Source organism: Zingiber officinale, chromosome 7B (assembly GCF_018446385.1).
Source record: "Zingiber officinale cultivar Zhangliang chromosome 7B, Zo_v1.1, whole genome shotgun sequence".
In the NCBI taxonomy this organism is placed as follows: domain Eukaryota; kingdom Viridiplantae; phylum Streptophyta; class Magnoliopsida; order Zingiberales; family Zingiberaceae; genus Zingiber; species Zingiber officinale.
The window spans coordinates 89268217-89295980 of record NC_055999.1 but is presented as its reverse complement, the minus strand read 5'-3'; the positions used below and the strand labels follow the sequence as shown (position 1 = coordinate 89295980).

The 27764-nt window shown below is 48.8% G+C and overlaps 1 protein-coding gene across 1 annotated transcript; it reads left to right on the top strand.

Annotated features, from left to right (window-relative positions):
• Positions 1-421: 421 nt before the first annotated feature.
• LOC122006221 lies at positions 422-27440 on the top strand. The gene is made up of 3 exons (XM_042561640.1): positions 422-721; positions 811-898; positions 27187-27440. The coding sequence occupies exons 1-2, from the start codon at positions 527-529 to the stop codon at positions 883-885; spliced, it is 270 nt and encodes an 89-aa protein (XP_042417574.1). The 5' UTR covers positions 422-526; the 3' UTR covers positions 886-898; positions 27187-27440.
• Positions 27441-27764: the final 324 nt, after the last annotated feature.

The window sequence follows — 27764 nt, the reverse complement described above, 5'->3', positions numbered from 1 at the left end:
GTCCACCGACCGCCCGCACGCCGTCGACCGGTCGCCCGCCTGTCGCCAACCGGCCGCCGCCCGCCGCCGAGCGCCCGCCCGCCGACAGCGACCAGTGGTAACGACCGCTAGTTGCCGGTGGTTGTCGCAAGGTTCGACAGAGGTACGGCGGTCCGTCGGTAAAAGTCGTAAGATATTTTTATCATTTTATAATAATATGAATTATATTTTTTATAAAAAATAATGGACACTAAATAAAATAATATAATTATCTTTGTAATCAAATATTATATACATTATATTACCAAACTAGTAATCTAATCAAAATTATATTATATTATATTATAAATTTAATTATATTATAAGCTCCATCACGTTATATCCAACCAAATGTAATCTTAGTAAAATCGAAATAAGTTTTCTTTTAAAATTTTTTGACATTTTCAAACGACCTCTTTCTTTCGGACTTTGTACAGATTTGATAGGGCTGACGCGACTCTTCTGCTTATGGTGTAGCATTGCCGTAGGCGCCGGAACAACTGCGACGATGAAGCCAACTTGTGCTTTCGTGAGCCCGGATGGAATCTTTCAGAAGGAAGGAGGCGGCGGTGAAACTGCGGCTGAGGCCGTAGCCGTCGGAAGCGGAAGAAGCAGCGGCGCCACCGCCTCCATTCGAAGCGTGAAGCAGAAACCCCCTTTTCGAATCGCCAAGGATGATTCCAAGCCGCTGCTCCGCGACCCCGTGAGCGCCATCCCTCCTTGTTCTTGCCGCTATCTTACTGCGTGACATCGGCTCCTCTTTCTAACCATCGCCCTTCTGGTTTGTTCCAGATTCTGAGGTCGGACCCCATCGAGACCGAGCAAGCGGTTCTCCGTCTTCCTCCTCTTCCTCGTAGAGACTCTTGATCCACTTTAACGGGTAAATGTTATGCCTGTTATCTTCTTTGATTTGTCTGATTCTTGTTGCTTATTATCTTCTTTTACGCCTCGTTCATGCTGGATCATATGAGATATTTCAAACCTGTATTTTGGTCCTTATCGAGTTCTATGTGTCCTGGTTGGAAGCTTTGTGTATAGTTTAATCTTGTTCTTGGAACATTGCTACTCTTGATAGTGTTATTTGGAGTTCAAAAATCGTCACATGTTTGAAAGTTTGATCATTCAAGTGTTGGACGACCTACATCTTATTTCAAGTTGGTGGAAGAGTTTGAGAAACTAATTCTTGATTGAGTTGGAAAACTTCGATTTTGACCAAGAATTGTATCCTGCTTGCACTGTGCTATTATGAGCTTTTGAACTTCATTGTTTTTTTTTATCTTGTCCCACTATTACACTTTCTTTACATAAAATGCTTTCACAATTTACTTTTACAACAACAGCAACCACTATTACACGAATTGCATGTTAATATATCTTGTTTCTATAAATATTGTTTGAGTTTATTAGGGTTACTAGTCAACATATATACAATTTGAAAAAGAAAGAACCCATAAATCTGTCTAATTAATATCTGAGAAATTTAGGACAACTGCTGTATGTAGAGTTTCTCTAGTAGAGGTTTTTTTGTGAAAAAAGCTCTTTACTACAAACCTGAATATTTGGAGACACCTGAATTAGACAATGAAGATAACAGGTTTTTAAGCTCCTTTCTCTGCGATACACGGTAGGGTGGAAACTGGATAAAGATAACGGTACTTGTAATGATTATAACCAAGTTTAACTCAAAAGATGAAATGAGGTGCCTATCCTCCTTAAATTACATCTCTATTTGCTTAAGTTTATTAGTGGACCTTTTTTCAGTAAATGTATTAAAAAGTTAGTATGCCTATCAATCATACTCTCTAATGGATAAATCACAACTACAAATATAGAACTATACCAACTATTCAGGTCAGTTTGGAGCTTGGTTAGGGAAGTTAGTTGGAAGAGGGCTGAAATGAGTTAAGTTTGGCTGGACCAGAAGCACAACCTAGTAGAGTTTAGCTAAAGCATAGTTGTCAAAAGCAGGAGGTGCAAAAAAACGCTCAAGGGTCTTGGGCTTAAAGCGCAAAGCGAAGCGCATGCTTTATGGAAAAAAAGTAATAAATAAAAGACTATTTTCTATTAAAAGTCTTTGAAAATCCAAATGATCATAAACAAAATATTCTGTGATGAAACTGGAGATTATTTTTAAAATTAAAAATAAATCAAAAGTCTTAGAAAATGTTTTAGAATCTTTTAGAATATAAATCTGATTTATATGAATTAATAAAATTTATTAGAATTTTTTAATTTTAAATATATTTTTTATATATTTTATGGAGATAATTTAATTAGGATTTATGAAAGCCTATTCGAACTATCTCATTTAAGTTGGGAGTTAATTGAATTAATTAAATTTGCTCCCAACATTTTTCATTGTGCTATAGTAACCACGGGCATCGCGATGCCTTCGGGATGCCAGAAGCGTTGCGGGAAACGTAATTTTTTTTTTAAAAAAAATTTGTACACTTCGCGCAAAAGTGAACGCTTGCGTGAAGCGCACGCTGCAGAGACCTCGTGCGCTTCCAAGGTCTCTAAAACGCAAGGCTTGCGCCTCATTGTGCTTCGTGCCTAAGCGACCAAAGCGCTTGCTTTTAACAACTATGAGCTAAAGTTTGCATAACTTAGCTGAAGTAGGTGTAGATTGCTGAGGTGAACTATCTCTGAGAAAACGGATGGGATCGTGTTGAAGTGATTCAAGAAATCCTCAAGGATTGCTTTATGTGGAGATTAGGGGGTGGTAGAAGGTGGCAAACTAGATTAGTGTGGAGAAGGGATTAAACTGGCTGGGTTTGAGGTCTAGAGAAATAGAGTGGGATTTAAGTGATATGAGGTTGATAGGGATGCCAAGTTGTCTCTTGTAACTACTTGAGACCTTTAATCTCACAAGTTACTATAGCGATGTAGTGTTTGGCCCAATTCTATTGGCCTTAGAGCGAGTGCACATCTAATGACAAGGTACCAGGTGGCTAAGTCTTCCAATTGGATCAAACTTACCCATTCTCTATTGACCAAGTTAGCTAGATATATCACCTACTAATTTGTTGTTACATAATCCTATTGCATAAAAGGTGTTCTAGGCACTTGTTTAGATGGCTTAGGCAAGAGGCTGCCTTGAGTAGTAGCTAGGTAGCCTTGTTAGATGTCCTTTCAAAAAAGTGACATAGGCAGACCATCTAGCTGGTTCAGACAATTTTATGGAAAATTAGTTTTTTTTATTGGATATCATTTTCTTCTCCTAGAGAAGACTAAACTTGGTTATTATGGCTTATTTACTTGAACACGACTTATATTATTTGTGTTTTGATATGGTAGTTGAGGCTAATTATGAACTTGATATATGTTTTTTTTTTGCAATATGGTTCTATGAATTATTGAATTTTATAATTAGTTGTCATTTTATTTTCTTAGTTACAATGTGAATTATGAAATATTATTTCTATTGACATAAGTTTAGCGTGTACTGATCAATTATGTTTTGCTTATTTGTTATCATAAACTTATTTTGATTTATTAAGGGTTCTATATATATATATATATATATATATATATATATATATATATACACATTAACATCGGTCGTTCTTAATTTAATATACTCCTCTACCTTAATTTAGTAATCTTAATGTTAATTATCAATCAAACTTCGCATGCAACCTACAAAGTTGTTACAAACTCAATTCACATGTCGGATGATCTAACTTAGAACCTTTGGTATGCTTCAAAACATCTTAGTCGAACTTGTCCTCTTGGATGTTGAACCTGACCACTTTGAGCCATTCACGTTGGGATTGATTGCACCAATAATATCTGTTTTAGTAACCATTACATAAATGAGTTTACATGGCTCTTTAAAGTCATCATTTTTTTAAAATAGATTTTGATTTTGAAAAAGTGGAATTTCAACAGGTTTACCAGCATTCCAATGTGCAAGTGATTCATCGTATATTTGTTTTTAGGATAATGATATTCCTTAAAAATTATAATCAACTATTACTCTAAGAAAGTGGTCGTCCCAATAACAAGTTTTTTCAAGATTTTTTTTTTACTTTTATGATATCTCAGACATTATTTCCTGGTATGAGTATATCATTAACATCGTCACTAAAATTAGAACATCATTATTGTCGTGTTGAACAAAATCTGAACGGTCTGCTTTGCTACCCTTTTTTTTTACATAACTTCTCGGGAGATCATTTCAAACCAAATTCAAGGGCTTTATTTAAGTTCGTAAATTGTCTTTTTGTCCCTCCATATTTTAGTAGCATAGCTTGAAGGGTTCTTTAGATATGCTTTCTCTATAATGCTGTCATTGAGAAAGACATTCTAGATGTCTATCTAAAGATTTATCAACTTTGATTTGTCATCAAGGAGAACAATATATAGATTGAGTTGAGATGTGCTATAGGCGATAATGTCTTAAAACTAGCTTTATTTGTCCCAGGGCATAGTACAGATGGTGAACACATAACATCTCTAGCATAATGAGCATTAGGAGAGTCGTTAAGGTAGTGGATCTATCTTTATTTTTTTGTTTAAACTAGTCTTAAGTGGCGTTTGGTTTAGGGGTTTAGGAATGAGGAAATAAATTCATTCTCAAACCTTGTGTTTGGTTAATGAGAATGGAATTGAAATTTTGGAATGAAATCCAAAACTTGGGTATTGATGAAACTCATCTCTTCCCTTGGATTTTGATAGGAATGTGAATGAGAAATAAATTTTGGATGATAATATCCTTAATATATTTGTTAAATTTATCTTTTATATCACTCTCTCTCTCCTTATTCTTTCTTCTTTCTCATGATACTTTCTCTCTTCTCAATCTTTTCCATCATACACTCTCTCTCATTTTCTCTTATTACACTTTCTCTCTCTTCATTCTCTTTCATCATATTTTCTCTTTTGTCATATTTTCTCTCTCTTCATCCTCTCTCACTGATCCTGTCCGAATCAGAAGTCAAAGGACGCTGGGGACGTGACGCTCCCTGCTGGATCCTCGAGTGCTCCGGCGAACCTGCAACAAAACCGAGCCGGGAGGGGTGTCCCGGCGATAGCCCTCCGACGCTCAAGTCAGGCGAGGAATAACAAAGAGGTGGCTTCAGAGATTCAGACCAGCGTACCTCCGGTGAAGAAATGGAGACCTTATATAGACCTCTCGAAGGAGCCTGGGCGCGTCAATCAAAGCAATCACCTGCTTTCGACCATGCCCAGGTATGGGTCTGTCAGAAGGGCATCCATAAGGCCATACCGCTACTGTATCAACCTCTCCATGATGTGACGGCGAGATTCTCCATCGTGCAATCTTGTGTACGACATAATCATCAGACATGCCTTTGCTGACATCCCATATCCCGAGCCGAACAAATAGGCCGCTCGGCTAACCTTTGTATCCTCACCCTTATCCTGGCCGAACGGACCACCCGCTCGGCCTCCCACGCAGACACCCGCCACCATTCCCTCCCGCCTTGGCGTAAACCCAAGCCCATGGTTGGGTTATTCCGCCCGCCGACCGCCAATCGCTGACGCGGCCATTACCCGCTTAGTCAGCCCTCCATCCGTCCTCAGGCTGGGACCCTTCAGGAAGTGGGTCCCCCATTCTTACCGCCAGATCACTTGCCTTCCCTTCAAGTCTAGTCGAAGGAGACAGTGAGTCCGACTGACTGGACTATGTGTCCGAGCGGGCGGTCGTCGCCTTACCGTCGCTTATAATATCCCTTGAGCCGTTCTGCCCTTATGCCAAATTTAACCGCTCGGCTCTTCGTTTTGGATGTCTTGGCGCTCAACGTGGATGTTTGCTTGTCTAAATCTTCTCGAAAATCACGCAAATCCTTTTCATTAAGTCGAAGCATGCGCGGTATGGGCGCATTAATTGCACCTGGTGACAGAGCGCCACGTGGCTCTTCTCGCGTGGCGGTGATGATCCGTACGATGGGACGCCGATTATTTTGAAATGGAAGGTTAGATGATGACCTCGTCTCTCGTGACCTGCAACCGACGGACGAGGCCGACCAGCCTCGTTCGCATAAAGCTTTCGTCTTCGCCTTTACGCTGCATTCTCTGTTTCATTGCGCGTCCTCCGTCGAAGGTGCCCGCGGCTGCATCATTTCGGCTGTCCTAGTTCTTGCCTCTTGGTGGTCTCCGTTCATCTTCCCTCAGTAAGCTTCTCCCTTCCTTTCGTTCGGCCTTTCCCTTTCGCGTGGAACTCCTTTCGTTCCCTTGCTTGCGAACTCTTATCTGTCCTCCGTTTCCGAGTTTCTTTCGGCTTCCTTCTTTCTTTTTCTTGGTACTTTAGTCATGGCGAGCACTTCCGTACCACTGTTGATGTTCATGGTCCCTGGTATATGACCATGGAGAGTCGGTTTGATGAAGAGGGCGCTCGGCGTCTTCTACGGGATCCCTGACGACCATGAAATAGTTATAGTCGACCCGCCGACCGGCCCCATAACCCGCCGATCGATACCATTTGTTTTTTTCTGGACCAATTCTGGCGGTCTTAGATTTCCCACCCATCCTTTTGTTTTGAAGTTTGTAATTATTTTCATCCCTCGGCCAACTTATGCCGAATTCCTTTAGGTGCTGAGCTGGGTGGTCGTCCTCTTTAGGTTGCACAGTATCCCACTCGACCCCCAAATATTCTACTACTTCTTCTACCCCAAACAATCCGAGTTGGGTACTTTTATTTTCCAAAGTAGAATAGGCTTCAAATTTTTGAGAATATGCCGACCTCCAACAAGCACTGAAGGAGTTCTTCTTCTATATCGACTTCCGAGGCCAAGATTCGTAACCAAATGGCGGCATCATTGCCGACTCCAAATGAGCTCGACAAATTCGAAACAATCCAATTTACCTTCATGCGACAAACCGTTATCCCGTACAAAATCGACCTTGCTTCTCAAGGTGTTGTACATTTTGATTATCTCCGCTCGGCCAATCTCCCCACCGCATGGGTAAGGACTCTTTACTCCCTTCGCCTTTTTATCTAACTGATTTTAATTTTTTCCACTGCACCTGAAGTCATGTGGCGCCCAAGGCTACCGATCATCGAAATTCAAGGCCGTGGAAATTGAGGCGGCTACCAAAAAGAACTCAGGGGTCTCATCCCAGCCGCCCGGCAGATGCAGGAGAGGGGTGCATCCTTGAAGCAGAGGTTGCCCGTCCGCCAACGGAGGTTGAGGCGATCCTGCTTCTCCGCCCACCGAGCTGGAGTCCCCAGCCGGGTTTCACCATGGAAGTTCGGGAAACGTCAAGAGACTCCACCGCCGACCCAAGAGGGCGAACCACAGGCGTCGATCGAGATTGCTTCTCCGGATCGCACGCCGTGCAGATCAGACCCCGTGGCCTCGCCCACCGCACAACCCTCGGCTCTCCTCCACGGACTCGTTGCCGCTTACGGGGCTAAACTTCAACCATAGGGAGTCCTCGCGCCAGGCGAAGTGCCGGCCGACCACCCAACCATCAAGACTACCCTTCGATTCCCATCAAGGAATATTTATTGCCGATCGGCCATCGAGCCCTGCTCACGAAATAACCTTGACGGGTCCGCTCGCCAAACTTTTCGAGGACGCCCAGATTCGGTGGCCTCATGACGCCCAAGCAACTCGGCGATAACCACATGCAGCAGCCACCTGTAGGTTCATTTTTCTTCCTGTGCCATGCTACTGTTCGGTTCCTGATTTTATTATTTCCCTTACAACATTGGGCTGAGCAAATTGCCACTAGCCATAGGCTGGTCGAGTTGGAGGACCTCATGGAAAAACTCCAAGTCTCGGGGGGTCCATCGGCCGGGCGGGAGAAACAAGCCCGCGAGGCCGAACAGAAGAAGTCCGCCGACCTGGCTATAGAGGTGGCTCGACTTGAAAGCTTGGTGAAGAAGCGCGACGCAGACGTGAAGCGCGCCAGTAGCCGGAAGAAGCGGGCAATTGCTGATATGGACAAGATGAAAGTTGAAGTCCGAGCCCTAGATCAGCAATCTAAGGAGCTGGAAGCCCAACTAACTGCCGAACGGGATGGGCGCTCAGCTGAACGCACTAAAGCGGAGGTGGACCAGAAAGTTCTCCAAGACTCGCTAATTGCCTCCCGGGCGGCGCTCAGAAAATATAAGGAGGAAGAGCCGAGTCGCCTAGCAGCAGCGCGCCAAGAATACCTCCACTCGGAGCGGTTCGGCGCAAAATTCGGTGGCAACGTCTCCTCAACTTTCGCTGAGGCGGTCAAGGTCACCATGGCGTACTTGAAGAAGGGTGGCCACCTTCCTGCGGGAATGCACATTCCCGCCTCCGATCTGGCGGCCATGATAGACGACATTCCGGACGGCTTCTTCAACTTCGAAGACCCCGAGTGAAGAGTGTTCCTTGTCTGTACCTTGTTTTTTCGTTTCCTAAGCCCAGCGCAACTTTTTGTACTTGTCGTTCGGCATGCTTTCCTTCTAATGTAATTATGTCTTTGCTTGTGTCTTCCTAGCCATAATATTCTTCTGTTTGCTTAACGTTTATGCTTAGAGTTAGTCATGCTCTTAAGCGTTTCTCCGTCACGCGGCCGGTCAGCTTAACCCATTAAACAAAGTTCGAGCAGGAGGGCCTACTCGCTCTACACGTATCTAGCCTGTGTGAAGTCAACAAACGCCAAGTATCGAAGGACCAACGCCCGAGCGGGCCTAAATATTTTAATATTTGTGGTCTCCGCGGTTTCTTATTTTCTGATATTCGTCCGTCCGCCCGGGGTATTTATAGTCGCCGGACCGACTCTCGATTTTTAACGACGGAGCTCATTGGTCTTCTGCTCGGGGATTTATAGACGCCGGCTCGTCTCTACGGTTTAACGTATGAGCTAGACGGTCTTCCGCTCGGATGTTTATAGCTGGTCGGCGCGGCTCTCGATCTTTAACGACGGAGCTCGTCGGCGCGGATGTTTATATCCGGTCGGCGCGGCTCTCGATCTTTAACGACGGAGCTCGTCGGCGCGATCGGCGCGGCTCTCGATCTTTAACGACGGAGCTCGTCGGTCTTCCGCTCGGATATTTATATCGGCACGGCTCTCGATCTTTAACGACTGAGCTCGTCGGCTAGACGATCGGCGCGGCTCTCGATCTTTAACGACGGAGCTCGTCGGTCTTCCGCTCGGATATTTATAACCGGCGCGGGCCTCGATCTTTAACGACGGAGCTCGTCGACGCGGATGTTTATAGCCGGCGCGGCTCTCGATTTTAACGACGGAGCTCGTCAACGCGGATGTTTATAGCCGGCTCTCGATCTTTAACGACTGAGCTCGCCGGTCTTCCGCCGGATATTTATAACCTGGCCTACGGCCTCGATCTTTAACGACTGAGCTCGTCGACGCGGATGTTTATAGCCGCGGCTCTCGATCTTTAACGACTGAGCTCGGCGCGGATGTTTATAGCCGACCGTCTCCGGTCCAGGCCGGAGGGTTTATAGACCCGGATCGTCTCCCGGTTTCCGTCGGAGGGTTTATAGACGCCGACCGTCTTCGGCTTCCCACGGAGGGTTTATAGACGGACTGTCTCCTGCCCCTACGGAGGGTTTATGACGGACCGCCTCGACCTCTGATCGAGACAGGGATATATAATCGGCGCTCGACTTTTAACTTGGCCTGATTGGCCTAAGAGTCTGAATAACTTTGGTTTATATTCATGTTGACCCTGTATTCAGAAGACATATACACAAGTACATTTATATTTGCTCATGCACCTCTCGTCCAGACCTATAGGATTGAAGATGATTCGCGCTCTAGGACCGCTCGAGTCGTTTCCCGTTTTCATCTTCCAAGTAATAGGCCATCGAGCGGAGTTTCTGTGCGACCTTGTAAGGTCCCACCCATGGTGCCTAGAGTTTGGTGATGTCACTGGCCAGCTTGATTTTCTTCCAGACCATATCACAAACCTGGAAGAATCTCAGGATCACCCTCCTGTTGTAGTTCTACCTTATCTGCTGTCCGTAAGTCATTAGCCAAACGACCACTTTATCCCGCACTTCATCCACCAAGTCGAGCTCCATTAGCCTTCGCTCGCTATTTCCTTCATCGTAGAGTCGCATCCGGTCGAATTCTACTCCAACCTCTACAGGAACCATCACTTCTCCTCCGTACACCAACTGGAATGGTGTTACGCCGGTTGGCTCCTTTGGAGTCGTGCGAAATGCCCACAAGACACTTGGGAGTTGGTCGACCTAGCTACCTCCTACGTGGTCGAGCCGAGTTCGTAAGCCTCTGAGGATATCTCGGTTTATGACCTCCGCCTGACCATTGCTCTGGGGGTAGGCGACTAATGTGAAGGCCTGTTGGATGGCATAGCTTTCGCACCACTCCCGGAACTTCTGAACCGTGAATTGCGTCCCATTATCCGAGACGAGCTGTCTTGGGATGCCAAAGCGGCAGATGATATTTTGCCATATGAACTTTTTAACCATCTGCTCGGATATCTTTGCAAGTGGCTCAGCTTCTACCCATTTTGAGAAGTAGTCGACCGCCACCAATAAGAACTTCCGCTGCCCGGTAGCCATGGGGAAGGGTCCCACGATGTCCATCCCCCATTGGTCGAACGGGCAGGCCACAGTTGATGCTTTCATCTCATCTGCCGGTCGGTGGGACATGCTGTGATACTTCTGACAGGATAGACAATTTGCCACAGTCCGGGCAGCATCCTTTTGAAGTGTTGGCCAAAAATACCCGGCTAGCAAAATCTTCCTGGTTAATGATCGTCCGCCTGGATGTCCACCGCACGAACCGTGGTGCACTTCTCGAAGGATGTACTCGGCATCTTCCCAGCTGACGCATTTTAGGAGCGGACGGAGAAGGCCTTCTTGTAGAGTTGATCTCTCAGATGGTGAATCGACTAGCTTTGATACAATATCTTCCCCGGTCGGGTATCCCAAAAACTCCACAATCGTTGTACTCCAGTCGCTCGGGTATGTGATGCCCTCCATCCGATCGACATGTGCTACTAAAGATACTTGCTCGATCGGCTTCTGAGAGCCGACCGGGGATAACGCGCTTGCCAGCTTGGCCAATTCATCCGCCACTTGATTCTCCGCCCGGGGGATCTTCTGAATAATCACCTCCCTAAAGTTGAGCTTAAGTTTTTCAATAGCCTCCACGTAGAGCTTGAGCCTTGTACTATTTATCTCGAAAATCCCCGAGATTTGCTGAGCAGCCAACTGGGAATCTGAATAGAGGATGACCCGGACGGCTCCAACGTGCCGCGCGGCCTGCCATCCCCTCATTGTTGGTCGCTCGGTAATCTAGCCGGACGGAGAGCTGCATCCGCTCTCCTTGTGGGGACAGCAAAACTATGCCAATTCCGCTCCCGTGTCTAGTGGACGATCCATCCACGAACACTTTCCACACAGCTTCGGGTTCCGGGTCCTGCACCTCCGTCACAAAATCGGCTAAGGCTTGTGCCTTGATAGCCGAGCGGGGTTGATATTGGATATCAAATTCGCTTAGCTCGGTCCATTTGATGAGCCGTCCGGAAGCTTCTGGATTTAAAAGCACTCGTCCCAACGGGCTATTGGTCTTGACGATAATCGTGTGCGCCAGGAAATAAGGACGAAGCCTCCGAGCGGCAAGGATCAAAGCAAAGGCCAACTTCTCGAGTCCGGTGTAGCGGGTTTCAACATCTTTCAAGATATGACTAAGGAAATATACAAGTTGCTCCTCACCTCCCGACCGGACTAACGCCGATCCCACAGCATGCTCGGTTGAGGATAAATAAATGTGCAACGGTTCGCCGACAGTTGGCTTGGCCAGCACAGGTAGGGAATTTAAACGTCTTCGATTCTTCAAAGGTCCGATCGCAGCCTTCATTCCATTGAACTTTGTAGCTATGAGGATTTTGAAGAACCGGAAGGCTTTTGGCCTAGCCCCGAGATGAAGCGTGATAGCAGAATCCGACCGTCAACCTCTCAGATTCCTCATGTTTCAAGGTGGCATATCCTCAAGAGCCTTCACCTTGCTAGGATTAGCTTCAATACCCCTGCTCACTCACAATATAGCCCAAGAAACGTCCTCCTTTCGCCGAACAAACACTTATGAGGATTTAGCTTGATTTTTCGAGTGTATGGAAGGTTTCTTCCATATCTTTGCATAAAGTGGCCGCTTGGAAGGATTTGATGAGGATGTCATCTACATAGACCTCCAGGTTGTGTCCGATTTGCTCGCGAAGACCCTATTCATCAATCTTTGATATGTTGCTCCAGCATTCTTCAATCCGAACAGCATCACCGTATAGCAATACGTCCCGTCCGGTGACGTAGTCTAATCTTTTCCCGCCCATCCACCAAGCAATAGCCATCAGTTAATATATCATATGCGGTAAGAACAATCAAGAATTTCTTAACCGATCCAAGTTCCTCGTGATAAATTTCTTCAAGTCGATGATACCTCCATTTCCATATCAATTTTTTAAAATCAACCTCCATTTTGTTCCCACAAATTGGCACAGCTGATCTTTCCGCATGATGTTACCCTGATAGATCAGGTTAATTTCTCCTTTGTAATATACGTCGTGGGTCGTCTTAACACCCATGCAAGAGTCATTATGTTGGGCAAAGCCCACTGTAATTCATCTGTCGTCTAGATCATATGAGGCATTTGACCACTTCTTCTTTCTGTTCGTCCTCCGGTCGGCAGCAATAAAGGTTGTAGCCTCCGATCGGCTCGGATAGATCTGAACCTCCTCCTTTTCATCATAAATTAAAGCAGGAGGTTTCTCGTTATGGCGTGTACCTCGATCCGTGGAGCCTTTCGCGCTGCGCTGGATTCGGCTCGGACCATTTCCACATAGCATTTCCGAGCGACTCGTACTTCACCGATTTTGTTCTCGACCGAATTTGATCTTCCGGTAGAACGTTGATACAACACTCGGAATTCGCTTAACGCCGGCCGCCCCAGATCACGTTGTAGGATGAAGGGAGTCGACTACCACAAAGTTTGTTGTCCTCGTCTCTCCGGAGCGGTTCTTCCCCAAGGAGATAATCAGCCTTATTTGTCCAACCGACAGAACCTCGTTACCCGTAGAGGGGGTTGTCATGGCGAGCTCGGCTTGATCGATTTGTAGTTGATCAAAGGCCTTTTCAAGATGATGTTGACCGAGCCGTGTCAATGAAGATACGGTGGATGGTGTAGTTGGCTATCACCGCTTGATGATAAGGGCATCATCATGCGGCACCTCAACTCCTCAAGATCCTTGGGCCCGAACCGATCTCGGTCACCGCTTTTCTTGGCCGCAACCCACCTCATGGATTCCGAGCCGAGCTTGCTTTTCTCGCCTGTGAATCTCTCCTACGGCCCACCCGCAATAATATTGATTTCACCCCGGAGGTTTGTTCCTTCCTCTTCCCGAGCGGATCGCCTAGGTCGCTCATGGACCTTCGAGAGCGATCTTCATGTCTTGGAGGGAACGCTGTTCGGAGATCTCCTATATGTTCGCCGACCGACTCTTGATGCCGCTGCCGGCGGCCGGGTGAAGGCGATCGACGAGGGCCACCCCGTCGTACGGATGGGTGAATGAAGGCAAGCCCCGACAGTTGTGGGTGTTATGAGCAAAACATTGGGGTCCATACCTCTTTTTCTTCATCCTTGGCCGCTCGGCCGCTACCTCTTGGACCACCGGGGACTTCGCATGATGTGCCCGAGATGCCTCAACTCTTGGTCCTCTTGGTGGGTGATGGGCAGCGGGCTGCTTCCGTTCATGAGTTCCCTTCCGTCGGGCAGCCTCCGCCTCTTCCACATTTATATACTCATTCGTCCGGTAGCATGTGGTCGTAGTCTCGGGCGGTTTGCGAATGCGCGGAAGAAATCCCTTCCGCGAGGCCTTGCGTGAATGCGTTTACCATCGTCTCCGAGGTGGCTGTGGGGATGTCCATCGCTATTTGATTAAACCGCTGTATATACGCCTGGAGAGATTCTCTTGGTTCTTGTTTGATGGTGAACAGGCTTACGCTTGTCCTTTGATAACGTCGGCTGCTCGCAAAGTGATGAAGGAATGCCGTTCGGAACTCCTGGAAGCTAGTGATAGAGTCGTCCGGCAGCCTCCGAAACCACCTATGTGCAGATTCCGATAGAGTGGTGAGAAATACCCGGCACTTTACGCCATCAGAGTACTGATGCAAGGTGGCGACGCTGTCGAATTTCCCCAAATGATCGTCGGGGTCGGCCGTTCCATTGTAAGCTCCGATCGGCGGTGGTGTATAGTATTTTGGTAACGGATCCCGATATATGGCTTCATAGAATTGTCGGTGAACCTGCTCGGGTGGTGCGTCCGCTCGGGGAGCTTTGCCCTTCCTATGATCCCGAATGGGAGGCTCATCGGATGAAGATCCTTGCTCCCCGTGGGTGGGCGCGATTTCTGGGGGAGTACGGAAGAGAGCCCGAGGGAACCCTCCTGTTGAAACATATTCCGGGCGGTTTGCTGCCGCCTACCTGGCCGAGGTTGTTTCGCCACCAGGCTTTCTCCTTTGTCGCCACTATCTTGGCTGCCTCGCCGACTATAGCCAAACTCTTCTTGTGAGAGTGCCACGGTATGTAGTCTTCATGCCCGTTCAGGTCTTGACGCAGTGCTCCCACAGACGACGCCAAATTGATCCCGTCCGAATCGAGTCAAAGGAGGCCTGTGGCGCTCCCTGCTGGATCCTCGAGTGCTCGGTGAACCTGCAACAAAATCGAGCCGAGGGGGTGTCCCGACGCCGACGCTCAAGTCAGGCGAGGAATAACAAAGAGGTGACTTCAGAGATTCAGACCAGCGTACCTCCGGTGAAGAAATGGAGACCTTATATAGACCTCTCGAAGGAGCCTGGGCGCGCCAATCAAAGCAATCTCCTGCTTTCGACCATGCCCAGGTATGAGTTTGTCAGAAGGGCATCCATAAGGTCATACCGCTACTATATCAACCTCTCCATGATGTGACGGCGAGATCCTCCATCGTGCAATCTTGTGTACGACATAATCATCAGACATGCCTTTGCTGACATCCCATATCCCGAGCTGAACGAATAGGCCGCTCAGCTAACCTTTGTATCCTCGCCCTTATCTTGGCCGAACGGACCACCCGCGCGGCCCTTCGGTCCCAGCCGGGCAGACACCCGCTCGGCCTCCCAGCCGGGCAGACACCCGCTCGGCCATTCAGTCCTCCCGCCTTGGCGTCGGAAACCCAAGCCCATGGCTGGGTTATCTCCGGCTCCGCTCGGACCTGCTCAACTGCTTGACGCGGTCATTACCCGCTTAGTCAGCCCTCCATCCGTCCTCAGGCTGGGACCCTTCAGGAAGTGGGTCCCCCATTCTTATCGCCGGATCACTCACCATACTTTCTCTCTCATCATACTATCTTTCGTCATTTTTTCTCATCATTCTCTCTCATCATTCATTCTCTCTCCTCAATCTCTCCCATCACACACACACTCTCTTCTCATTTTCTTTTATCACACTTTCTTTCTCTTCATTCTTTCTCATCATATTTTCTCTCTCATCTCTTTCTTCGATCTCTCTCATTATACACTATCTCTCCTCATTTTCTCTCATCACCCTTTCTCTCTCCTCATTTTCTCTCATTACCCTTTCTCTCTCCTTGTTTTCTCTCATCACCCTTTCTCTCTCATCACACTTTCTCTCCTCATCCTCTCATCATATTTTCTCTCTCAGCACACTATCTTTCATCATTTTTTCTCATCACACTTTCTCTCTTATCATACTTTCTCTCACCTCAATCTCTCTCATCACACACACTCTTTCCTTATTTTCTCTCATCACACTTTCTCTCTCATCCTCATTACTATCTCCAATCACTTTCTTTCACATTTAATTTTTTCTCTTATTTTCCTCTAAAGTAAAAAAAAAAAAAAATAGTTTATTCCGATAAAAATATTTAACTAACCAAACATTATTTTTAAAAATGATATTTATATTCATACTCATTCCCATTTCACGATACTATTATTCTCATTCCCATTCCGATTCATAGGAAAGAATCAAACGCCACTGATCCGGCAGTAAGGACGGGGGACCTCCTTTGTGGGGAGCCAATGACACGTAGAGGTCAGAAGTCAAAAGGGTTAGCATGAGGTCCAGCCGATCGGAGAAGGGTCGGGTTTACCGGCCGAACGGGTCCGGGCGGAATGAAAGACAACCCGACGGGGAGTCGAGTTTCCGACGCTCATGGTGAACAGGGTCGTCGGGCCGGGCGGGTAGCCCGCTCGGCCAAGGCGTAAAGCAGCAATGCTGTGAAGGAACAGTCTCAGCCGAGCACGCGGCCGGAAATCTTCCCGGTCGGACCGATACCTACGCCCGGTCGAAAATGATGTGCCTGCCGAGCGGCTGGACACTCGGCTCGGGGAAAAAAGAGACAGGCATGTTCAACGACCAGACCATACACAGAATCCTACGACGGAAGGTTCTGCTATCCCATCAGAGAGGTGCTTGGACTGTAGCAGTATGGTGTCAGGCATGCTCCTCTGGTAAGCCCATACTGAGGTATGGTAAAGGACACGTGTACGCCTCGACAGGTGTGCACAAGCCTCCCTAGAGCTCTATATAAGAGCCCACAAACTTCACCGGAGGTATGCGATCTCTCATCTTTGGAGTCACTTCATCGTTTTCCTCTTGCCTGACTTGAGCGTCGGAGGGTCGTCGCCGGGAATTCCTTCCCGGCTCGACTTCCTTGCAGGTTCACCGGAGATTCGTTCAGCCAGTCGAAGACAGCGGAGAGCATCACGTCCCCAACGTCCGTCGACTCAGCGCTCGGACAGGATCAAATTGGCGCCGTCTGTGGGAAGAGATGGACGACCTCACACCGTGATGCTCTCCCAGGAGGAGCTCGACGCTCTAATCGGGGCAAGAGCAGCTAAGCTCGTGGAGCAACAGAAACAGAAGGCGCAAGCCGAGCGACTAGAGCAACAAGCGACGTCAGCGTCAGGAGACCGAGCGGCAGCAGAGTTTCGACCGGAGAACATCTCAGCATGGGGCCGAGATAAGGGTCCGATTGGCATCCAAGGAGAAGTGTCGCCTGCCCTGATTCCATTTCATCGGGCCCTATTCCGTACGCCTCCTGAAGTCGCACCAGCTAACCTTGATCGAGGATCTTCATCCGACGAGGCGCCCAGACGAGACTACAGAAAAGGCAAGGCTCCCCGAACGGACGCCTCCCCCGAGCGGATCAACCGGCAGTTTTCAGAGGTCATCCTGCAGGACCCTCTACCAAAGCATTATGTGCCCTCGGCGATCGGGGAATACAACGGAACCACTGACCCGGACGACCATCTAGATAAGTTCGACAACACAGCTACCCTACATCAATACATAGATGGAGTGAAATGTCGGGTGTTCCTTACCACCCTCTCGGGATCAGCGCAACGATGGTTCCGAAGGTTGCCGGACGGATCCATCACCAGCTTTAAAGAGTTCCGCATCGCTTTTCTCCATCATTTTGCGAGCAGCCGACGTTACCAGAAGACCAGTGTCAGTCTATTTGCCATCAAGCAAGAGCCCAGGGAGTCGCTCCGAACTTACATCCAACGATTCAACCGGGTGGCCATGGATATTTTAACGGCCACCTCAGAAACAATGATGAATGCGTTCACGCAAGGCCTCGTGAACGGTGACTTCTTCCGTTCACTTATTCGAAAGTCGCCCCGAGACTATGATCATATGCTACACTGGGCCAATGAGTACATTAATGTGGAGGAAGCACAGGCAGCCCGAAGAAAAGAAGCTCCAACTGAGCGGCCAGCCTCTGCCGAGCGGAAGCCGCTCACTGGCCACCAGCCGCCCAGAGGACCGCGAACCGAAGCAGTCCGCCCTCATCACGCAAGGTCCCACGCCATCCAAGAGGTAGCCGCCGAGCGGCCCAAACCAAAAAAGAATGTATGGACCCCCATGTTTTGCTCGTTCCATCGGACTAACACGCATAACACACGAGATTGCCGAAGCCTTCCCCTGATTGCCCACCCCGCTCCCCGGAGTGGCCGCCGTCGATTGTCATCATCTGACAGGCGACAGCGACACCATGAAGTCGGTCGACGGATATCCAGAAAGTCTCCCGAGCGGTATCATCCTCAGGGGCACGAGGACAATCCCCGGGTATCTAAGGAGCGGCCTAGGCCGTCCGCATGGAAGGAAGAAAATAGACACAACACGTCCCGTGGCGAAATCAACATCATCGCTGGCGGACCGGCCGGAGGTGACTCCAACAGAGCAAGGAAGGCGAGTGTCATGCAGCTCAAGATCCATGCGGTCGGCTGCAGTCAAGAACGGGCGAACGGACTCGAAATCAGCTTCGGGCCCAGGGACCTTGAGGGAATAGAAGTGCCACATGACGACGCCCTCATCATCAAAGCGGTAATAGCTAACTATACTATTCACCGCATTTTCATTGATACAGGCAGCTCGGTCAACATTATATTTAAAAAGGCTTTCGACCAACTGCAAATTGATCGAGCTGAGTTGCTGCTCATGACAACCCCCCTCTACGGGTTTACGGGCAATGAAGTTCTACCGGTCGGACAGGTCCGACTGGCTATTTCATTGGGAGAAGAGCCGCTCAGAAGGACACAGACTGCCAACTTCGTCGTGGTCGACTCTCCCTCAGCATACAAAGTTATCTTAGGGCGACCAGCACTCAGTGAGTTCCGAGCGGCCGTCTTCACCTTCTACCAGAAAATTAAGTTTCCGGTTGAAGATAAAGTTGGAGAGGTGCGAGGAGACCAGCTGGCTGCTAGGCGATGCTACGTCGAAATGGTCCGAGCCGAAGCTAATTCCGCCCGGAAGATGCCACGGATCGAGGTGAACGCCATAACCGAAAAATCACCCTCTTTGGTTTATGAAGAAAAAGAGGAGCTGCAGATCCACCCGACCCGATCGGAGGCTACCACATTCATTGCGGCCGATCTGGAGGCAAGCCAGAAAAAGGAGGTGATCAAATGTCTCCAGAGAAACTGCGACGTCTTCGTTTGGTCGACGCATGAGCTGCCGGGAATTTCGCCAAGTATAACACAGCATGAGCTTCACGTCCGATCGGACGCTCGGCCGGTGAAGCAAAGGAAGAGGGACTTTAGCGCCGAACAAAACGTCATCATCCGAGCGGAGGTCGAGAAGCTCCTGGAGGCCGGCCATATAAGGGAGGTCCAGTTCCCGAGCTGGCTCGCAAATGTAGTGCTAGTCTCCAAGCCGAGCAACAAGTGGAGGGTTTGCATCGATTTCCGGGATCTCAACAAAGCATGCCCAAAGGATTTCTACCCTCTGCCCCGGATTGATCAACTGGTGGACTCCACAACCGGGTGCGAGCTGATATGTATGCTCGACGCCTATAAGGGCTACCATCAGGTGCCGCTCGCCTGAGAAGATCAAGAGAATGTCAGCTTCGTCACAGCCGACGACACTTACTGTTACAATGTAATGTCGTTCGGACTTAAGAACGCGGGAGCAACCTACCAGCGCTTGATGAACAAGGTATTCAAGGAGTAGATCGGACGCAATTTAGAAGTGTACGTGGATGATATTCTCATCAAGTATGTCCGAGCGGCTGATCTTTTTACGGACATAGAGGAGACCTTCCAAACGCTGAGGAAGTATGGAGTCAAGCTGAACCCTCAGAAATGTTTGTTCGGAGCAAAAGGCGGGCGTTTCTTGGGCTATATAGTGACCGAGCGGGGCATAGAGGCAAATCCCAGCAAGGTAAAAGCGTTGCAAGATATGTCGCCCCCAAGAAATCTGAGGGAAGTACAACGCCTGACCGGGCGGATAACTGCATTGTCAAGATTCATCTCTAAGACTGCCGACCGGAGTCTCCCTTTTTTCAAGATCCTACGCAAAGCTACTAAGTTTCATTGGGACAAGGAATGCGATCGGGCGTTTGAGGAGCTGAAGACATACCTGAACTCCTTGCCCGTGTTAGCCAGGCCAACTGTAGGTGAGCCGCTCTGTATTTATTTATCTTCAACCGAGCAGGCAGTAGGCTCGGCATTAGTGAGGACAAGCGGTGAAGAACAACTCGTGTACTTCTTGAGCCATATTCTAAAAGATGCTGAATCTCGCTACACTAGGCTCGAGAAGCTAGCTTTTGCTTTGGTCCTCGCCGCTCGGAGACTTCGTCCTTATTTCCTAGCACATACAATCATCGTCCGGACAAATAGCTCATTGGGAAGAGTGCTGTTGAACCTAGAAGCGTCCGGACGGCTCATCAAATGGACAACGGAGTTGAGTGAATTTGACATTCAATATCAACCCCGATCGGCGATAAAGGCGCAATCCTTAGCAGATTTTGTTACCGAAGTGCAAAATCCCGAACCCGAAGCTATGTGGAAAATATTTGTGGATGGATCGTCCCCTCGTCTCGGGAGCGGGATTGATGTGCTATTACTCTCTCCCCAAGGAGAACGGATGCACCTATTCGTCCGACTGGACTACAAAGCCACAAATAATGAAGCGGAGTATAAGACCCTCATAGTCGGCTTGCAGGCAGCCCGGCATGTAGGAGCCGGTCGGGTGACACTCCATTCAGACTCCCAGCTGGCCGCCCAGCAGCTCTCGGGCACTTTTGAGATTAACAACGCTCGGCTCAAGCTCTACGCTGAGGCCTTCAAAAAGCTCAAGACCCATTTCAGAGAAGTCATTATACAGAAGATACCCCGAGCAGAGAATCAAGCGGCAAACGAGTTAGCCAAGCTCGCAAGTTCAATATCACCGGTCGTCATCCAGCAGCCAATTGAGCAAGTATCCTTGGTGGCGCACATTGACCGGATGGAGGGCCTCGCATTTCCGAGCGATTGGAGGATAGCCATCATGGAGTTTCTGCGCTCAGGTGCGGCACCGTCCGATTGGGAGGAAGCCCAGCTATTGAGGAGGAGAGTCGGCCGGTTCACACTCGTTGGAGACCAACTCTACAAGAAGACTTTCTCCCGCCCACTTTTGGAATGTGTGAGCTTGGAGGATGCGGAGTACATCCTACAGGAAGTGCACCAAGGATCGTGCGGAGGACATCCGGGCGAGCGATCGCTAGCCAGGAAGATCTTGCTGGCCGGGTACTTTTGGCCAACCCTGCAAGCAGACGCCGCTCGGACCGTCGCGACGTACCTCTCCTGCCAGAAGTACCACAACTTCTCTCACCAACCGGCGGAGGAGATGAAAGCATCTACAGTGTCTTGTCCGTTCGATCAGTGGGGAATGGATATCGTAGGTCCGTTCCCTATGGCGACCGGTCAGCGGAAGTTTCTACTAGTGGCGGTCGACTACTTTTCCAAATGGGTGGAGGCCGAGCCACTGGCCAAGATCACCGAGCAGATGGTCAAAAGGTTTATCTGGCAGCATATAATCTGTCGGTTCGGCATTCCTCGCCGGCTTATATCTGATAACGGGCGACAGTTCATCGGGAAGCAGCTCGAAGAATGGTGCAAAAGTTATGGCATCGAACAACACTTTACTTCCGTAGCGTATCCCCAGAGCAACGGCCAAGCTGAAGTAACCAACCGAGAAATCCTCAGAATTCTTCGGACTCGACTTAACCACATAGGAGGAAGCTGGGTGGACGAGCTGCCGGGCGTCATATGGGCTATCCGCACGACCCCAAAGGAGGGAACGGACGTCACGTCATTCCATTTAGCGTACGGTGGCGAAGCAGTTATCCCAGTTGAAGTCGACGTAGAGTCCGTCCGGATCCAGAACTATGATGATGACAATGCCGAGCGGAGGAAGATGGAGTTGGACTTGATCGACGAGGAGCGAGCCAAGGCGTCCGTCCGGCTGATGGCATATCGACAGAGAATGAAACAGAACTACAACCGACGCGTGATCCCTAGAGCTTTCCAGGTCGGCGACCTAGTATGGAAGAAAGTAAAGCCGGTCGGGGACGTTGGCAAGCTGGAGGCTCCTTGGGCGGGCTCCTTCAAAGTTATCGAAAAGCTCCGCTCGGGTGCCTATTATTTGGAGGATGAAGACGGACGACAGCTGGATCGACCATGGAGCGTGAACCACCTCCAGCCTTACAGGGCGGGGTGAAAGGTGCGCCAATGTAATGTATGCTGTATACTTTCCGTTCGGCTGTATACTTGAAATGCAGGAGTAAAAAATCGAAAAATTAGTGCAAGTATAGGGCATCGTCAGCTGAATTGGAAGACCGTCGAGCTCCGACGTTAAATATCAAGAGTCGAACCGGCGACTATAAACCCTCCGGTCGGAAGACCGTTGAGCTCCGACGTTAAATATCGAGAGTCGGACCGACGACTATAAAGCCTCCGGCCGGAAGATCGTCTAGCTCCGACGTTAAATATCGAGAGTCGGACCGGCGACTTTAAACCCTCCGGCCGGAAGACCGTCGAGCTCCGACGTTAAATATAGAGAGTCGGACCGGCGACTATAAACCCTCCGGCCGGAAGACTGTCGAACTCCGACGTTAAACCCGAGAGTCGAACCGGCGACTATAAACCCCCCGGCCGGAACGAAAGACGCTTGAAGAGGAGCGGCAAGAGAAAGTAGTGACAAGTCACATGCCACCTACACCCGCTCGGGAGGCCTAGTAGGCCGAGTTGTGTGTCATAGGCCCCGACCAATCACCCACAAGCATGCAAAGTAAAAACGGAGTTGCACAACACAGATAAATTTTTTCATTGAAATTAGAGAAATCAAGGCCGAGCGGCCGAATTACAAAAAGGGAAGTTTTTGGCCGAACGACTGAATTACATAAAGACTTATATTCCAGAAAATCATAAAGGTCCTTAGGGATGGTGCTAAGGAGTGCCGCATAGTCTTGGGCCGGGATGCTGGCGGAGTCAGGGAGCTGACCCTTGGACTTCAGATATTCCGTCGTGGCGGTGATGGCAAGCTCAAAGGCAGTATACATTCGCTCGCACACTTTTTCTGAAAATTCGGTCGAGTGGATGTGCTTCAGCCTCAGAGCTGCGACTTGGCCGGGCTCAGCCTCCTGGTACTCCTTGAAGGCAGCCTGGGAAGCTTCAAGAGCCTCCTGTAATTTCTTCAGCTCGTCCATATGTTTGATGGCTTCACCCGAGCGGCTCGCCTTTTCGCCATCCAACTGCTCCATCAGCTCTTTGACTCGTTGCTCCAGGCCCCGAGCCTCGACATTTTTCTTCTCCGGATTGGCGATAGCCGTTTTCTTCTGATCGGTTGCCAGGCTTATTTTTCGGTCCAGTGATTTGACTTGTCGTTCGAGTTCGGCCAGAGTATGGGCTTGGTCGGCCGTCTTCTTTCGCTCAGCCGCCAACAGATCTTGGGTCTTCTTGAGCTCTTTCTGCAGCTCGGCGTATGAAGGACCCTGGGAGGGCGCCCCGGCCGAACTCCTTAGCCTCTTTAACTCTTCGTCCACCATGGCCAGACGATTGGAGAGAGCGATCTCCTCTACCCATCTCTGACATAAATAAAATCATTAATAGCCGATCGGAGAAAGCGCGTAGAAGACTCCAAAGAAAACATAGTTACCCTAGTGGCCTGCTGCATATGGCTATTGGCCAGATTGCCGAGTGGAATCATCGCGACACGTGCCCGAGCGTCGGCCCACATCTCGGCTAGGGGCCCCTTCATGGTGATCATGTGCTCAGGCGCGGTTGGCCGATCGGACTCGGGCATCAACTCTTCGGTGGGGAGATGCAGGGAGACCATGATGGTACGACGCCGATCGGGAGTCGTCTGAGCGGAAGCTGGGGAAGGATCGGAGGCCGGTGCAGAAAACTGGGACAAAATGGCCGAGCGTTGGACTCGGCGGGGAGAGGGCGGAAGGGCACTGACAGGTATGGCCTCGAGGGGGTCCGCGGACGCGTCCAGTTGGGATGGGGTCCGATCGAACGAGATCGCCTCTACCGCTGGGGCTTTGCCGCGAGAATCGGCGGTGGTCCGTTCGGACGGCTGGACCGCGGAAGTGGCCGATCGAAGTGGTGTCTCTGTTCGGCGCCTCTTTTGTTGGAGAGGGCGCTCTTCCTCCTGAGCGGAGCCTTCCTCCTGGACTGTTGGTCCCCTGCTGGGGGTGGCGCCTCTTGCCACATCCCGGGGAGAGGCTTGAGCGGCCGACTCCTCGTGGGTCTCGCTCTCTCCTTCGTGTGAGCCAACCGGCTCAATGCCACGCAACTCCATCTCCTTAGCAACTGCGGCCTCGAGTGCCGCCACTTTCCTCTTCAAAATCCCGGCCATCACGGACTCCATGACAAGGTCCGCTGCAAAGGAAAAAGGAGAAAATCAGTTAACAATCAAGGCGAATGCACAAGTAAAATTCTTACCGAAGCTGCTCGGGAGGGGAGTCCGAATCGGACTCAGGCCAAATATGTACATCACCCCTTCAGGTAAGAACTTGTTGATGTCGAACTTCAGACCGACTAGCATGTTGGCAGCGTGAAGATAGCCCAGTCGGGTCTTGAACCTCTTTAGCTCAGGGGAGGTTGGCGGTCCGACCTGCCACTGGGTTCGGAAAGGGGCCCGTTCGGGAAGACGAAGATAGAAGTAGTACTCTTTCCAATGTTTATTGGAAGAGGGCAGTTTATTAAAGAAGACTAAACCGGGCCGAGCCTAGAACATGTAAGTACCTAGCTCGGACTATTTAGGATAATAAAAATAGTAGAAGACCTCCGGTCGGAGGGGAATGTTGTGGATTCTGAACAAGACAACAACGCCACATAGAAGGCGGAAGGTGTTAGGGACTAAGCTTCCGAGCGAAATGCCGAAAAAATTACAGATTTCTACGATAAAGGGATGAAGAGGAAAGCGCAGACCGGTTATGAACTGGCCGCGGAAAAAACAGATAGCTCCGCGCGGCGGTTTGTGTGGCCGAGCGGAGGGGGAGGGTAAGATAAGTTCAAAGTCAGAGGGGATGTCAAAATTGTCCATCAAAATATCGACGTCGCGTCGATCGAAGCGCGACTCCATGGTGGTATACCACGGGCCGAGGGCTGGGTCTTGAGGTTGAGAAGAGCTGGCCATAAGCCGAGCGAGAAAAGGAGCAAGAGATGTACGAAAGGGAAAAAAGCTTAAGAGAGGGGACCGAATCGTAACCAGGGGACGAGAACGCGAAGAGAAGAAGAAAGCACGAGGAAAAACAAGAAATGAAAAGAAGATGGCAGAAGGACCTTACGGAAGCAGACGAAGATCGAAGGAAGAATGCGAGAGGTCGCCGGAAGAAGCAGCAGCAGGATCACCGGAGCAAGAACAGCAGGGAAAACTTCTGGGCACGCGAGAGCAGGAATGCGGCGGAGGAAGAAGGCGAAAGCTTTATAGGGTTGGGTCCGAACGGCCTCAGCCGTCGGATGCAGGTCGCAAAAACCAAGGACTCTATCGAGCCGTCCATTTCAAACCGCCTCGGTCTCGTCGCCCGCGACGCCGCCGCCGTACGATGACGACAGCAGCGCCACGTGGCATTCGGCCACTGGAGTGCATTTAATGAGCGCCTTCACGAGGCACAGAGCGCATGCCCGGCCTTAATGTCGAAGATTTGCGCAAATTTCGAAGATATCCGAGGAATGTTGGCGTTGACTAAGGTCATAGCTACCCCCGTGGGGGTTGAGCGGAGGATAGTTTCACAGAGACGTCGCTCGGCGTGACTGGCGGTCCAGTCAGTCGGACTAATCGCCTTCTTCGACTAGACTTGAAGGGGAGGCAAGTGATCCGGCAGTAAGGGCGGGAGACCCCCTTTGTGGGGAGCCAATGACACGTAGAGGTCAGAAGTCAAAAGGGTCAGCATGAGGTCCAGTCGATCGGAGAAGGGTCGGGTCTACCAGCCGAACGGGTCCGGGCGGAATCAAAGACAACCCGACAGGGAGTCGGGTTTCCGACGCTCATGGTGAACAGGGTCGTCGGGTCGGGCGGGTAGCCCGCTCGGCCAAGGCGTAAAGCAGCAATGCTGTGAAGGAACAGTCTCAGCCGAGCACGCGGCCGGAAATCTTCCCGGTCGGACCGATACCTACGCCCGGTCGAAAATGATGTGCCTGCCGAGCGGCTGGACACTCGGCTCGGGGAAAAAAGAGACAAGGACAAGGGGACATTGGGGAACATCATCTTCTGACAACAGGCATGTTCAACGACCAGGCCATACGCAGAATCCTACGACGGAAGGTTCTGCTGTCCCATCAGAGAGGTGCTTGGACTGTAGCAGTATGGTGTTAGACATGCTCCTCTGGTAAGCCCATACTGAGGTATGGTAAAGGACACGTGTACGCCTCGACAGGTGTGCACAAGTCTCTCTAGAGCTCTATATAAGAGCCCACAAATTTCACCGGAGGTATGCGATCTCTCATCTTTGGAGCCACTTCATCGTTTTCCTCTTGCCTGACTTGAGCGTCGGAGGGTCGTCGTCGGGAATCCCTTCCCGGCTCGACTTCCTTGCAGGCTCGCCGGAGATTCGTTCAACGAGTCGAAGATAGCGGAGAGCACCACGTCCCCAACGTCCGTTGACTCAGCGCTCGGACAGGATCAGTCACCTTACTTTTTAACTATCAATTTGATTATTAGGAACGTACTTGATTTTAAATATCTACCAACATGATACAGTCTGAGCATCAATACGAGGATGGGCAAGTTTCCATGTTCCTCATGATAGAAGAATGAAAACCTTCTCATCCATTGCTTGTTTCCAATGTTTAATGTTAATCATAAAATTTTATGGGAGACGCACCCAAGGGCACAAATAAATTTTTATAATTTTACAATTTACATCCTTAATTTCCATTTAATTCAAAAAAAAAAAGATAATACAATTTGAATATTACATTTTAATTCTCATGTATATGATTATTATAGCTTAACATTGATTTTTTTTTTTAAATGAAAAATTGTGTTTGTGATTCGAACTTGTCTTTTTGTTCTTGGACTTGAGTTGCCTATGTTCCTTCAGATATATTAAGATTAACGTAGTTTCCCCTTATACAAAAACATCTCTAGAATGTTTTTTAAAATCTCATAGCTTAAAGAGCTATGATTGAATAAATCTAATAGCTTTAAGATGTGGCAAACAATGTGTTAAAAATATTTTTATCAATTATACCATAAAAATTAACAACATACAAAATATGACAAAAATTTGCATGATCAGTATTGGGAATTTAATACCTTTAAAACTAATTATATGTTTTTTTTGATAGACCAACTATCATCTATCCAATATGCATTGCAACATCCAATACACAATACAACACATGTGACTATGCATTACGACTACTACTTCAAACATCTAATCTAATGGCTTTTTTTTTAATCCAGGTGTTCAGATCCATATAGATCCAACTAAATCTGCATGTGGAGGACTCCCCCCTTGCTTTGTCTACCGGATAAATCCAAAAGTGTTTATGGTAGTGCAAATTAAGTGTCCATGCATGTCCCAGTTGAGGATTGATATGTGGTGCTCTAGAAATCCACTTAGAACCGTCAAATCTTGGCATGCCCTATCAAACAAGAATAATTTAAACGGATTATATTGAGATTTTATTAATCCATTGTAAGGTTGCTTCAAGCAAGCCGGCCTGTTTGGACCTGTGATCCATGCGGGCTAGCTCATGGTGGACTCGGGTTGGTCTGTGGGTTGGAAAAAAAGTCTTCTAAAATTTAAAAATTAAAGTGGAAAACTCAATGGGTTTATGAGTTTGATCCACCTAATCCACAAGTCAAACTTAAAATTTTTAATATTTTTTATATATATTTTAATTTGTTGGTGAGTTCATGGGCTTACTCATTTAATTTGTAATCCGTCTTGAACTGAGTTAGATTGGAAATTTCCTAAGTTGATAGGATGGCTCTATCATATGATGGATTTTTAGTGGGTTGGTCTGTCTTGTAACGGG